Source organism: Chroicocephalus ridibundus, chromosome 1 (genome assembly GCF_963924245.1).
Source record: "Chroicocephalus ridibundus chromosome 1, bChrRid1.1, whole genome shotgun sequence".
Taxonomy (NCBI): domain Eukaryota; kingdom Metazoa; phylum Chordata; class Aves; order Charadriiformes; family Laridae; genus Chroicocephalus; species Chroicocephalus ridibundus.
In genome coordinates, this window is record NC_086284.1 from 25,507,229 (window position 1) to 25,522,463 (window position 15,235).

At 51.3% G+C, this 15,235-nt stretch overlaps 1 protein-coding gene across 1 annotated transcript; it reads left to right on the forward strand.

Moving 5' to 3' along the window:
• The first annotated feature begins 12,318 nt into the window (after nt 1-12,318).
• On the forward strand, nt 12,319-13,831 carry GSX1 (GS homeobox 1). Its single transcript, XM_063339741.1, has 2 exons — nt 12,319-12,717; nt 13,154-13,831. Exons 1-2 carry the CDS (start codon nt 12,330-12,332, stop codon nt 13,507-13,509), a joined length of 744 nt encoding a protein of 247 aa, XP_063195811.1. The 5' UTR covers nt 12,319-12,329; the 3' UTR covers nt 13,510-13,831.
• The last annotated feature ends 1,404 nt before the right edge of the window (nt 13,832-15,235 follow it).

A 15,235-nucleotide genomic window follows, 5' to 3' on the forward strand; every position in this document is an offset into this window, starting at 1 on the left:
AACTGGTTCTACTGCTGAAGACTGAGGCAAAGACTTCATTAAGTACCTCAGCCTTTTCCTCATCCTTGGTCACTATGTTGCTGGCCCCATCTACTAGAGGACAGAGATAATCCTTAGTCCTCTTCCTATTGCTAATATATTTATAGAAACTTTTTTTGTTGTCCTTGACAACAGAAGCCAGGTTTAGTTCTAGCTGGGCTTTGGCCCTCCTGATTTTTTCCCTACATAGCTTCACTACCTCTTTGTAGTCCTCATCATATGCATCAGTGTGAATAAAAATCTGAAAAATTCAACTCACAGGACACGAGGATCAGTGTCAGAAATGCAGACCAGACAAGATTTATTTCATGATCCTAGTAATGTATGAGGAGGGAGGAGAGCTAAACGACAAGCTGTGGTAGAGGTGGGACAGGACCCGCAATGCTTCCCAGGTAGAGCCCACCGACAGCAGCTTCTGGAGCAACCAGGGGTCTGCAGAATGAGTCGGTCTCAGAAGAGCACTTGAGTGTTGTATTCACCCCTGACAAATAATCTGAAATAATATAAGATCTGAATTATATTCTGCATGCTGATAGGCTTCACGAGGCCCACAATGGTGATTTTCATCTTCAGGCATTGCATCTTTCAGCATGTGTGTTTGTGGTTTGGATTTTTTTAAATGTTTTACAGGCATCTTTGGTATTTCTTTGACTTTGTTTTTCAGGGAGAGGGAAACGTTTGTCATGACTTTGTCTCTATTAACATCCTTCACCAGGTATTCAGTCTATTTCTGGACATGCTTTCCGTTTGAGAAACTGTCATGGCTGCAAAGTATTTTTGACATCTAATTTAGATTGCAAACACCTGCCTCAAAGGAGCATCTCACTTACAGTCAAGCTTGGGACAGGCCTGAATACAGGCACAGACACACACACACTCTTGTGCTCTTTTTCCCTACCACGTGCAACCAATACAATAATCCGCTCTAAGGTCTCCTGCCTTCATAGGGAGATTTTAATGTTGATCTGAGCTGTGTTACTCTATGAGGAGGCAGAGGACCCTTTCTGAAATGCGCAGCAACACAGAAGTTGTGGAGCTGTTGCCACCACGGACTCTGAGCTTGAGGGCTCCCGGCTATGGCCAAAACACAGCTGGCAAGCACGGCAAAGCCACTGGGACTGTCCCCGAGTGATGCCCTCACCTTGCCACAGCTCTTTTTGGCATGTGCAGCATGGCAATGGCCATGGGACCAACAGGCAGCCCCCTTTCACAGCCACACACAAAAACCCCTGTGTGCACTGAAAAGGTCAGCAGGAGAGGCCAAGGGGCAACGAGAGGGCTGCACCCCCCAGCCGAGCGCGGGGCCGGGGGGGACACCATGCACAATGCTTGTTCTTTGCAAACTTGCTGGGGAGAAACAAGCGACTCTGACCCCGGCCTTGGCTCTGGGATTGCTGATCCCTCCAGAGATGGCTTGGGAAAAGGCGGCAGGGACTCCCGGAGTCCTCTCCAGCCACTGTGGGCATGGTATCCTGTCTGGCCCGTGTGGGAGGGAGCCTGGCCATGGGGCTGCTCAGCTCTGGGGACCCCAGGCTGGGATGGGGCCCCTCTGCTGCCTGCTGACCATGATGAGCCCTCGGATGGTCCCACCGAGCTGTGCACTGCCCTCCCCACGGGCCACAGCCCCAGACCCTGAAAGAAAACTCATGTTTCCAAAAAGGGGACAGTCAGATCCTTCAGAAAAATGTGTTTCTGCTGGGTCACCCACCCCACCAGGGAAGTGAACAACCAGTCCACTCTCTCATGCAACAGCATGGCACAGGACAGCAGAAGGCCTGCACTTGCGCCTCCTTATGATAGTGCTGTCCTCTTCCTTCCTGACCCTTTTTCATTTCCCCTAAGAAACACATCTCTGCCCTGATGAATCTATTGCTTAAATAACACAGGGTAAACCTGTCAGATACTTCCTCTTGCTTTTAAAATCCAACTTTGATGAGCTTGCAAAAGGAGGGCTAACCCAGCCACCCCGGGCTGTGCAGAAGCAGGAGTGGTGGCCCTGGAGCAGGGACAACGTGGGTTCCAGAGCCCCAGGAGGCCATGTCCCCTGTCCAGGGGAGTGACAGCCTGCAGCTGGATTCACCTGCAGGTCCTCTCCAGTCCTGACACGCCTGGGAAGCAGAACCTAAGCCCCAAAGCCTGTGAGAAATGAGTCCTGAAGCTTTGCAGACACATATTTGTATTCACTCTCTGCCTCTGTATCTCTGTGTGTATATAAAAAATTATAAAAGCCATGAACTGTACCTAATGGGATGCTGAACAGCTGTGCCTCATGGAAGTTCTGCTAATCCTGTATGTTAAAGTAGCTTTTCACATTAAGTACCATAGTAAAGCCAAAAGGTATGTGCAAGCAAAATGATTAGTAATCAAGCCTAAAATTAGCTGCCCCAAAATGTCTAAAATAAGGGAGGGCTGTAGGATTGCTTTCTCCCTGTGGAAGCACTCAGGGTTGCAGATGATTTGGTTGTTATCTCTGCTGAGAGAAGCCGAGCTTTCCTAGACCAAAAATAGCACTCTGACCAAAGCGCAGATGGACCAGCAGATGAAAAAGCTGGTATCCTAAAACAGATCAGCCCAGGCAAGTACCCCGGGCAAATGGAAGAGAGGCCACTGCAGCTTCATGAAGAGGATGATGGTAAGGCCAAGACTTGTGAGCTACAGCTACCAAAATGACTGCTGCACCAAAGAGAGAAGCCCAGCCGTACCCAGGCTGGACACAAACTCCTCCAAAGTGCTGTGACCTTTACTTAAGAGCAAGGTGCTTCCTATACTGAGAGATGCTGCAGGATCCTGCCCAGAACAGCAAAGTGAATTGGGCTCCGGAGCCTTCCTGCACTGTCTCAGCTCCAAAATGGAAGATGCAGTTTTAAGGCCATCGGTGGTAAAAAAACTCCCATCCCTTCTGAAGGGAGGAGGATCTTTCCTGACAGGAGGTTGATTATACTGCTGGAAAGGAAGGGATTTGATTAAATGAAAGACAGTGAGTGCCCACTGGAGGAATAAGACAGAAATTTGTGACAGATGTGCTCCAGTCTATTTTTCTTGCTGTAGGACAGCTCATCTGTTAAAGGGGGCAAAACTGAAAACACAGGTAGGATGTTTACTGCCACTTTTCCTTGCTCTGCCTTCACCAGTGCTGAAGAGTCTTTGTGGGTACCAGCAAGGCTGCAGAGAGGGCTCTGCACTGCATCCCTCCTGCCAGGCCCAGGGGTGGCAGGGGAGGGTGCCATGTGATGACAACATTGGTGAGCATTTGCCAAGATGTTTGAGCTGTGGCTATTTTAACGACAAAACAGCTGGAGGACATGTATTGGCCTTAGTTTTACCCTTCAGACACTGCCATAATAGCTACGTTCCACCTACAGAGAGTCCCCTGCTTTTCCTTAAGCGACCTGGCCAGGATACTATCTAGCAAAGACCTCCTAGGTGCTGTTGAGCACACATTAAGTGAACACAGCAAAGGCCAGCTTGAGTGTGGAGGGTTCTGACACCCTCCCTGCTTCCAGTCCCTTTCCAGCTGTTTTTAACCATGAAATAAATTATTTCAATATTTGATCCAAGCTTGGGTATGAAAAAAGAACAACTGAAAGTTTGGTTGAAATCTCTCAGGAAGAAAAAGGGATGGTTTGTGCAACTGCTGAGTTTTTTTCAATTTGTGCTGAAGATGGGGTTGAATTCGTCTCTGGTCACAATTAGTCTCCTGACATCTGGATAAATTTCTGAATTTTCTCTCCTCGTCTCACTTGATTACAACACTGATTTTCCCCCAGCCTGTTCTTTACGGCAAGATTAATTTACCATTTCAATCTGTGATCAAGAAAGTAGTCTCCTAATCTGCGGCAGAAAAAATGCTGTCCTTTTATGGCATATTCTTTTTTTTTTTTTTGCCCTAGTCATGTGTCTGGGCAATGTGAAAAATTTGGAGAAGATACTATCATCCCTCCTAGTTTGTCCTCCCTCCTAGTTTGATCTTTTGGTGGGGCTAATTGGAACCCTTCATTCAGCCAGACTCAGACCTCTTCTCTTACACTTCTACAGGAAAAGTTATTAGAAGAATTGCTCCATTTACTGAGATAGCGATCTGGCTGAAGACAAGGCAACAAAGACAGAGAGTGAAGATGGTGATGGAGAAAATTATAGTCACTCTGAAGAAGTGGAGGAAAAGTAAGGAGACCATCCAAAGAAAGAGTGAAGTTGGAAAACTGGAGGGAAAATTTATGAAATACAGAGTAAAGGGGAATGTCTGGTTAAGATCTAATGAATCACTGCAGTCTCCCGGGACACATTTTTTAACACATAACGTTCTAGTTTCCATACTCTGTGTCAGAAGTGGAGTTAAAGGGCTCTGACCTCAGCTATACAAGCTGCCAGAGGTATCAGAAGAGCAATGATTCAAGTGTAGAAGTCAAAAGTGGGAGAAGCCATGGAGTAGAGGTGCTCCTCACAGCCTGCTCCTGGCTACAACGCTGTGCAACACCATGGCTTCTGGAGAGTTCACGCTCCAAAGAGTTTCAGCCTCCATCCATGAGAAAAGGCAACAGTTGAGACAGAGCAGTACAGAGCAACAGCACGAGTGGGCTTCACCTCGACACATGCGTCTGGGTTAGGGATTTAGGGATTCTCTGCAGCACCAGACAGGCACTTCTGGTGGGATTTATTTCATTTTAAGGACTTATGAAGTAAGTCAGATGAAAACCTCCCTGCAGGTATCTGTTTCTCCCCACTGACTACAAAGGGAGTCAAAGGTGGCCAGCTCTTACGCAGACTCCCTCCTCTTAAAACAGCACGTTCCCGGTATGTCTGTAATAGGTACAGTGGAAGGCAACACACTGAGAGGAGTTTATGTACCTACAGTAGCACTACAAGGAGAATAAAGTTTGACTAAGATTATTCCATTTCTTACAGGGGGACAAAGAATATTTTGAATGGCTGCCAGTAAGCATTTATACTGTCACAAAAGTATCATCTCACGTATGGAAAGAAACCTAGTGTACCTCACCCTCCACACAATGCTAGAGGGCATTGGCTACTGTGTGTGTTCTTCAAATGTTCAAAAAGTACTGGACTGTTCTTTAAGAAATTCTAGACATCTTGCAAATTTGTCCTTTCATAGGCAGGTATTTCCCACAAACTGCAAGAGTTGAAGTTCAGGGCTCTGACAAACTCTGTGGGACTCCAGAAGTCCATGATATCCAACTTGTATTTTGGGGTGTGCTGTCTTCCCATTGAACTTCACTGGCATAAAGATAGCTTGGGATAATGTCTTTCATAGAGCTATCAGAGCACACAGCTTTAGGTTATCTTCCCAAAACATAAGACAGCTCTGTTTGGGATCATGTGATCCCAACAGTATCTCTGGAAGCACGATGGAGGTAACCACCTTAGCCCATGATGGGAGGGACTGGGGCATTAGACTAAAGCCAAGAAGTGGGTTCCTTCAAGAGGCACTTTGAGCCTCCTCGCTCATGCACATCCCCAGCAGTAGCTCAGCTGTGATGCTGCACACCAGGTACTCGGGGTCACAGGACAGGAGAGTCTTTGACACCACTCTCCAAATGTGGAAGTTGAAGATCTAACAGCAAAAAGGGTGTGAAGCACAAGTCAGATTTGTGAAGTTCATGTTTTGAGTAGGAAACTTCCTAGGTCTCTTTACTACCCCAGGATGGACTATAACAACTACAAATGCAAACTTTGTATGTGTTGGGTCATTTTACTTACAAAAACAATGAAGCGGAAGAATGAGGTTCACAGGCTTTACTTGCATTTGAAATACACAAGAATAAAAAATGCAGTGCCATCACATACGTTTGTCATACACTGACTTGAATATCCACATGGGTGCTTTTGCTAACTAATGCTTGTTTTGCATCTCTAAAAAATATTCTGCTGTGTACTGTAAGATTTCCATGCAAACATAAGGAGTTCAAGAAATGACTGTGCTCAGCTTCCAGGAAATTTATTCTATAAAATTGCTACTATATGGTTGTGTATGGCTGTACACTCCCATCCTATATACTTGATATATAGATTGATATATTTAATAATATAATATACAAGTTCATATCCAGATATGCAGCCACAAACACATGTAACCTAATATGTTCTGAATAGTCTACTGCATTCAAAAGGGCTTTTTAAGTCTTTAAAATATAATAAAAAGAAGAAAATTATTTTGTCAGTTCAGAGTGTTCCTCTTCTCAGCCTACTGCCAGGACTGGCAAGTTAAAAGAATTAACATGCCTTGGTGAGGTCTGCTTTACACAAGCTGAATAAACATCTAAGATAATCATTTCACATTCATGTGTGATAAACACTTGAGGAACATGCATTCGCCAACATCAAAGGAGGAACCAAGCTACACAGTTCTCATCTGCAGCTTTGAGGCTCTGTCTCTACGCCACCAGCAATGGCCAGGAAACCCTGCTGCAGGCAAGCAAGCCTCCCTCTTTCCTCCCATCCCTTGCCACTCTCCATGCACAACCTACCAGCCATTGATCCAAAGCAAAACCACCCTGCTCCATTCACCCTACTCCTCCTTTAACAATGCTCATGGTGTGTTTCTGCATGTGGCTGAGTAGCGGCATTGCAAAACTCTCTAGGAAATGTCTCCCACGTGTTAGGGAAACTCTGTCTGGGAAATTAAAGTCCTAATATTCTTTCAAGCAGAGAGTTTAATCTTGAGTGCCTTTATTGACTCCAAGACCTTCACCTCTTTGCTATTCTTTTTAAGATGACTTAGTGAAATTCTGCTTTTTCATATCAGCTTGCTGTACAACTTCACTTACGAAAAGTTGAAGGAAGATCTTTAACAGTGACTCTAACGTACCTATGCACAAACCTTTATTTGTCTCTCTTCCATCACAGAGTGCAGTAACCAGATGTCTCATTCAGCAATAACCATGATCACTGCAGAACCCTCCAAATCTACCAGGAGGGGGATGAGAAATCAACACCGAAACCAGTGTATGCATTATCTCAAGTACACGTGCTACAGATCAATATGGTTTGTTGAGTACTTGCCACATGAATGTGATTAAAACTACAAAGAAGTTGATCAGGCTGCAGAAAACTGTTCAAACGCTTCATAGAAATGACAGATATGGTATAGTCTCTTACCATATGAGAAGACAGAATTTCACCTTGGATGTTCTCAAAGAGAAGACTGGCAACCTCAAAAACTTTCAGTTTGTAAAGGACTCAGCATACATAAAGGTGAGAAATTTGGAGAAAAGAGAAGAAGACAATCAAAAATGGCTGGGAAAGAGGGTGGATTCTGTGGTTGAAGAACCATATCTCTAATGATTTAATAATTTAAACAGATTTGCAGAACTCACATCCAGCTCCTTTTTGCAATTCCTTGTCTTCATTACTCTCAAGGACTTCTCTGTCCTGTGTATCCTTTGTCTTACAAGGTCACCTTCAATTTGAAATGCAGTCTGTCTATAAAAGAAAATATCTATTTTAAATTGTGTGTTTTACGTGTTCCTACTTTTTCTGTTACTTTTTCACCATTTCTGTCCAGTTACATCTTTGACACCTCCTGTTGAGTGAAAGGTCAAACCACAGAGGGGAAACAGAGCTTGCAAATGGTCATCTTGGAAGGTGATTACAGGACTCCCTTATAGATGCACCCTGTTAGCAAGTAATGGACCTGAAGAAAAACTAAATGGCAAATCTCTACCCTAGATATCGTCTGTTGAAAGTGATCGAAGGAAAAAAAGACAGTTCCTGGAAACAAGCAGCTTTGATTTGGTCCTCCTGTGGCACGTTTTACTGGTATAGATTAATTATTGCCTTGATAGCTTGTGATGGAAACTAGATGAAAGTGGATGAACCAAGATGGAAAAGCAGCAGGGCTGCATGGTGAAGGCCATTGCTGGCAGGCTAACAAATTTGTACGATAAATTTGGGAGGAATTGATAGATAAGACAAGAGCTGAAGGAAAACATAGGGCAACTTGATGACAAAGAAAGCCGTGGTTTTGCCTTTATTTTGGAATAACTGTAATTAAACACAAACATATAACCTACATTTCTGGAATTTCTTGCATTAAGGATCACTGGAGGCCAGGAGTAAACCAGGGAAGGATCAACCTACGCTTGTCCTTTTCTCATAGACTTCCTCAGGTTTCCACTATGGCCACTGCTGGAGAGAAGATAAGGCTGTAGATGGGCTACTGGTCTGATGTGATGTGGCCTGTGTTTAGACTGGGTTTTATTTCTCCTCCTCTGACTGTATTCACAGACAGTGCAAAGTAGACCACTGAGCAAATGATAAAAAGTGATATTTTTTTTTTTTTGCAGATACTCAATACCCGTGTTCTTCTCACCATCTCACTGACTGCTTACCTTCCCTGAGCCCTGGCTTTGAGAGTGCCAAACACTTCCAGCATTTGACCCAACTCAGTGCAAAAAATATACACTGTGGTTTTCAGACACTGAACTTCATAGTACATAGAGTGACACAAGCACTCCACAAACATTGTCTTCTGCTGGCCCCAGAAATACACCAGCCTTCATCACTTCACCCTGGTTGTCCATCAGCAGAACGGAGCTTGCTCTACCTCTCCTCTAAGGTGCTGTGGAAATAAATACTGCAAAACCAGCTGGTCACGCAGGCACTGTTATGTCAGTGTGCAAGATCAGTCCGTAAGAAAACATTCATTCTGTACAGAGCACAGTGTGAGTCAGGAGCCAAAAATAACATGTTTCGGATATCTGTTCATGCAGTTAGTCCTGTTCAATGAAGCAAGAGGCCAATGAGGAAAGTACAACAGCCACAAAATTCAATTTTGCTGATAAAGCAGTGATCTTTTAAAAATATGTTTCTGGTTACTCAAGTAAACTAGATTCGCTCGGTGGACAAATCAATTAAAGTGGCGCACAGGTACCTTATGGGCTTGCTCGTGTATGTGTTTATCCAACATAAAAAAGCAGATTCTTTGGGCAATCCACCACATGGTGTGTGGCTTTGATTTACATTTTGTTGTTTGCCATTAGAAAATCATTTTTCAGGCTAGGCTGGGGAATATTACAGTCCCCCACAAATCATGAGACCTTCTTAGTTACCAAGGACATGGTCTCCGTGGAAATAGTGATTCCATCCCACTCCAGCAGGATCCCACCCTCACCTCTCCCCCCCACCCGCCCCCAAACTAATGCACCTCTTCATGCTCTCCTAAGGGATTGATGGTGTGTGTCACCTCCCACCCCCAGATATTAATGGCAGCTACCCCGGAGAGCGAGGGCCTCATCACAAAAGGCAACGGCTGGTCCCTCAAAAGGATGAGGGACCTCTTTCCAGCCAATGCCCATACAGCTGTCCCCAGGCAGTGGCAGTGTGACACCTTCTCCCTTCGCAGGCAGCAGTGCCATAGACCCCACAGCTCCCGGGGGGAAGACATGCCTCAGCCAGTGCTAGTGCTTTTGCCCTCTCTCTCCTTCATCCCCCACAATGGTACCTGACCCTCGCTTCACTGAGGGTACCCCGCAGCTTATGCGCACCCTAATGCCTCCCTCTCCTTACCGCCTTCTCCTTGGGGGTGTGACAGCGAGGGCGGGAGGTAGCATTCACCACCCGGCGTTTCCCTCCCGCCGGAGCCCAAGACCCGACCCTTCCCGGAGGCGCCGGGGACCCTGTCCCGGCAGGATCCCCCGCGGGGCTGGGGCAGCCCGGCGGCGTGCGGCGGAGCGGGGCAGAGGCAGCTCCCGGCGGGGGCCGCCCCGCAGCCCCGGTGAGGGGCACCTCCCCGCGCCCCCCCCCGAGCCGCCTGCAGCGCGTACCCCCTCGGCGAGTTTCTTTCCCCCGCTCCCGGCGCCGTTTTCATTTAGCGGCCGTCGCTTCGAGATGGCAAAAATACGAGGCGAATTTCCCATATTAAAAAAAAATAAAAAATAAAAAAAATTTAAAAATGGGGCGGCAGGAGGCGAAAAAAGCAGGGAAAGCTCGTTTAAAGCGCTAGGATTAAAGATCTGTGCTAGTTTCAAGCGCTCATAAAACGTCCTGAAGGATGCTATTTTGCTGCAGTCTGGGTTATTTCAGCCCACGGTTGCACAACAAACCATTTAAACATTTCAGCACAAAACAGATTCCATTGTTGGGCTGCACATTAAAAAGTGTTATTCGCTTTGAAGTTTTTGTCTAATGGCTCTAAACTGAAAGAAAATGTTTTCCTATTACTTAATTCAATCATAGCGAAGAGGCTTGGTAAAAAGCCCACGGATTTTGCCCAAAGTGTGACAGAGTTCTCTTTGTGTTTGCTTATCCTCTGCTGTCACACACTTTAATTCGCCTCTCTTTATCTGGCATTCAAAACTTTCTTCAATGACATTCAATAAGGTCCAGCGGCTGGAAAAAAAAACTGGTTATTTTTTTGGATATTCTTTCCCAGTAGCTTTGGGCTTGGTGTGCATTCAGGAGCTGTTAACCCTTTGCCTCCCTGCGGCTCGGAGCCCTGGGGTTCAGCCCCTGGGCAGCAGGAATCCCTCGGGTTGAGGCTGAATCACCCCCCCGTCGGTGACTGGCCACTTCTCAGCGGGAAGAGATGCCCCTTCCCGGGCGCCAGCTCCAGGGGAAAATGCTTTAAATTACCAGTTCCTTAAAAACAAAACAAACAAAAAAAAAATCCAAACCTCATTAGCGCTTTGAGGGGGAGGACACTTGGAAATCCTTTTTAAATCATTGCGGGACTAAGTTTTTACTGCATTTGGTTTTGTTCGTTCTGCATTTTTCACCATTTGTTTGTGCACATACATATATTTCTAGGCTCGGGCATCAACCGTATCTCGGGAAAACACCCATAGATTTCAGTGAGCGACGCGACTGCATGCAAGAACAGCCTCTGTACAAGCCAGAGACACAGGGTTACACTGCTTCCAAGCCTTTTCCTTCCCTTCATTTGAAAAAATCCATTTGTTTTTGAGGCGGGCAGATTACTGTAGGGAGAAACCTCCCCACATTTGATAGGAGTCGGCGGGTGCGTTTGTCTTTTTTTCCCCCGTACGTTAAACGGGAAGTTCGGGGAAGAAAATGTATCCCGATTATCTTTTTTATTTTCTTATTTGCTAGCATTCTTTATTGACCTACAAAATGAACGAACTGCAGGGTGCCAAGCGCCGAGAGCCCCTGCACAGACGCCGTTGCGCTGCGCGGGGAAGCGCCGGTGCGCGTTAGCCCAGGTGAAGGCGCAGAAATTCGCTTTAGACCCCGCTGGAACTTTTGCAGATCCTGTGCTAAGAAATCCGGACACCGTCGGTGCGTTTAAGCTAAATCTCATCCTCCGGCAGAAAGAAGCCGTTTCCCAGTCGGTCCCCGCAGCCCCGGGGATTTCCCGGCGCGCTTGTGCGCGGCAGTGCGGGGATGGGGACAGTGCGACGGCGGGGACGGTGCGACGGTGCGATGGCGGGTGTCAATGCTAAAACTGGGCAGAGGGGACAGATATAAAGAGTGCGGAGTTTGCCGAGCGCCTCTTCTCCCTCCGCTTAGGCGCTCGCCGTGGGTGCCGCCGACACGGACCGGTATCTCTGTGTCGGGGTTCCTACACCCGCACGCCCGCGCTGCTTGTGGAGCTCCGTGGCCGTTATCCGTGTCCAGGCACCCACGCCCAGGCAGGGGCCGGGGAGTTGTGCTTGCCGGCGGAGCCGCCGGCTGGCACATCTCGGTGGCCGGGGTTCTCGCCCGACGGCGGCGACAGCGATGAGCGGCAGGTCTCGGCACCGGGCTGGGAACAAAGACGCGGGTCTGGGAACGGCGGCAGGCGCGGTAACGGGGACGAAGCAGCCCGGCGGCGAGGGGAGAGAGGGGGACCGGCGGGGCTGGGGTGGGGGCGGGCGACCTGGTGCCACAGGTGGGAAAGGCGCCGGGGGGCTGGCAGGGGAAGCTGGCGCCGGTGGAGAGCACGGCTGCAGCCGGCAAAATAAACAAGGGGGAGCGGGCCGAAAGCTGGGCTGAAAGCGAAGGAGAGCGATAAAGAGAAAGAAAAGAATATTAAATCGCGAGAGAATGAGAAAATAACCCCGCCAAAGGGAGAGGAGGGGAGAGGCCGCCTGCTACGGCGTGGGTGGGGTCGACAAGAATAGAGTACATTATGCAGTTCATTTAGTTAACAAGGGAAATAATGAGGGAGCGTGCGGCGTGAATGCCAAGAGAAGAGGCACAGAAAGGCTATTGAGCGCCCTGGCGCCGCCATCACATGGCGCGGGCGCTATTTAAGGCGGGCGGGCGGGCGCCGTTCAGCACCACTCGGGCTGGCCAGCGGCGCTGCGCGGGCGCTGCGCGGGGCGCTGCGCGGGGCCATGCCGCGCTCCTTCCTGGTGGACTCGCTGGTGCTGCGGGAGGCGGGCGAGAAGAAGGGGGAGGCCAGCCCGCCGCCGCCGCTCTTCCCTTACGCCGTCCACCCTTCGCACCCCTTGCCCGGGCTGCCGGCCGGCGCCTGCCACGCTCGCAAGGCCGGGCTGCTCTGCGTCTGCCCGCTCTGTGTCACCGCCTCCCAGCTGCACCCGCCGCCGCCTGCCATCCCCCTTATCAAGGCCTCCTTCCCCCCCTTCGGCTCCCAGTACTGCCACTCGCCCCTGGCCCGCCAGCAGCACTCCGTCTCCGCCGTCAGCGTCGGGCACGCACCGGCGCTCTACCAGAGTGCCTACCCGCTGCCCGACCCCCGGCAGTTCCACTGCATCTCCGTGGGTAAGGGGGGCACGCGTGGGGAGCGGGGGTGGGTGCACGCCCGCATGCTAACGGGGAGGGGATGGGGGTCCCCGGGAGGGACAGGACCCTGTCGAAGGTACATGGGGCGGGGGACCCCCTGCCCCGCGCCCGCAGGCTGGACGGGGAGTCCCGGCATCTCTCTCTGCCGGCGCCCCCGGGGGATGCGCAGCCGCCCTGCTGCCCGCCGAGGCTCCGACCCAGACGGTGGGGACCGGGGGGAGGCGGCCACGGCACCCCGTGAGCTCGGGCTACAGCCCGGCCGCCGCTTGCTGGCTCACCGTCCCCCCGGGGGAGGGAGGGTTTGCGGCCCCGCAGAGCCGGCGGCGGGGCGGCGGGGGGAGCTCAGAAAGGACCTGCGCTGCGGGGGGTGCGGCGGCGAGTCCGGCAGGTCCTGACGGTGTGCTCCGCTCCGCAGACAGCACGTCCAGCCAGCTGCCCAGCAGCAAGCGGATGCGCACCGCCTTCACCAGCACGCAGCTCCTGGAGCTGGAGAGGGAGTTCGCCTCCAACATGTACCTCTCCCGGCTGCGGCGAATCGAGATCGCCACCTACCTGAACCTCTCCGAGAAGCAGGTGAAGATCTGGTTCCAGAACCGACGGGTCAAGCACAAGAAAGAAGGCAAAAGCAGTTCCCACCGGGGCGGGGGGGGCGGCCACAGCTGCAAATGCTCTTCCCTTTCCACCACCAAGTGCTCAGAAGACGACGAGGACTTGCGCATGTCTCCGTCCTCCTCGGGGAAGGACGACAGAGGCCTCGCAGTCACCCCCTAGCCCCCCGCACGCCTACCCCGGCTCCCCAGGAACTGTGGCGAGAGCAGGAGGGGGAGTCCTGCCTGCTCCAGTGCTGACATGCAGCCGAAGGATTTTATACCGTTTTGTATAATCTGTGTAATTTACCAAGGACTTCCTCGCCTTTCTAGACCCCCGGCCCGTGGGGGCGGGTGTCTGCGCGCCCTGTTGTAAATAAACTGCTCCTTAGGACCCCAGGCGTCCCCCGGTAGTGCTGTCTCACTTGTCTCCCCGCAGGCGCAGACCCGGGCCGGGGAGGCTTCTCGTAGAGCTCCCCCCGCACCGAGACAGGCATGGATGCTGCGCGGCGGCCGGCGGTGCGGGCCACCTGCAGGGATGCTGTCCCGGGGCTCCCTCCGCTAACTCGGCGGTGCCCGAAAGAGGGCGGACGGGGAGGGTCGGGGGCGGTTTGGGTTATTATCTTTTTCTTTTTTTCTTTTTCCCTTTTCTTTCCAAAATTGTTCGCGGTTTTGTTTTGACTTCGTCGCTGCCGGGCGCGCAGCTGTGGTTGTACCGTTCCGTTCCCTCCCTCCCCCGGGAGATATTTATTTATTTATTTATGTGCAAGGAAACGACGATGGCGATGATAACAATGATGATGGTAACAATAAAAGCTCGTTGGTGGTTTATTTCCTTTCCTTCACGTAGAAAGCAGCCGCTCGGTGTCCGACGGCGTGCGGCGGGAGCACCGTCGCTCTCCATCCCTCTCCGTCGCAGCCCGGCACCGGGACTCTCCCGCCCCGGCGAGCGCGGATGACAGGGACTCTTCCTTTCTCCTGGCCACGCTGAAGGTACGGGGTGCGGGGGACCCCTGCCCCGTGTCCCGGGGCTCTCTCCGTTCTCTCGGTCCTCGCCGTGAAGCCAAAGGTCGGGCTGGGGTCCGGCTTGGCTGAACACCTTTCCCTTCCTACCACGCCTCCCTTCCCGCTCGCAAGTTTGCGGGAGAGAGCGACAGACATTATTTGCACACACCTATACGTACGGCTATAGGCGAATACAAATACCCGGCTGGCGGGTGGGATCGCCTCCTCTCTCCAGGTGCCCGCCGCCGGTACCGGGGAAGGATGGACCCGGCCTCCCGTTAACCTGCCGGTGCCGGTATCGGTCCTGCTGGGGCTCCCGTCTGCACGACCACCGGGCTCCGGCAGCCCCGCTCCGGCCTCGCAGCCTCCCGACAGCTCTTTGCCGTCGGGGAAGCGAAACGCCCGTTTTTACGCGCGGTTTCTCGGCGGAGAACTCCGGCGGAAAAGCAGCCGGCAGGTCCCGCAGCCCCGGGGGTGACAAACGTGGTGGTGCTGGACGGCCATCTGCCCCCGCCAAGGGTGCGGGACCCCCGGCGTCCCGCGATGCCGTCACCGCTCCGTTTGCGCAGGGAAAATTCCTTTGTGCGGGGACCCCCGCTCCCCACGGACTCACAGGGACGCGTTCTCCTGTGGCCGGGAGCCGCGGTCCCTGCACCCGCAGCCGGTGCCCCGGGTCTCCCCGCGGGGCCGGACACTGCACCGGCTGTCCCGGCGGGTTTCATGCCCGGCAGCTTGGGGAATGTGCTTGGGCCGCTGGGCTGCCATCCGTCCCTGCCCCCACCGGGATGGGACCTGCTTTTCATCCCGGAGCAGGTCCGAAATAACCGAGGCCACTGGGAAAACCAGGAACGGAGATGTCGACCATCCCAGAAAATCTGCGTGGAGAAGGTCCACGCAGAGCCAAG

Bases quoted from the DNA above. Each gene is read 5' to 3' on its own strand.
- GSX1 (XM_063339741.1), top strand. From the start codon at position 12,330: ATGCCGCGCTCCTTCCTGGTGGACTCGCTGGTGCTGCGGGAGGCGGGC. The intron at 12,718-13,153 runs GTAAGGGGGGCA...TCCGCTCCGCAG, and splicing joins GTTCCACTGCATCTCCGTGG to ACAGCACGTCCAGCCAGCTG.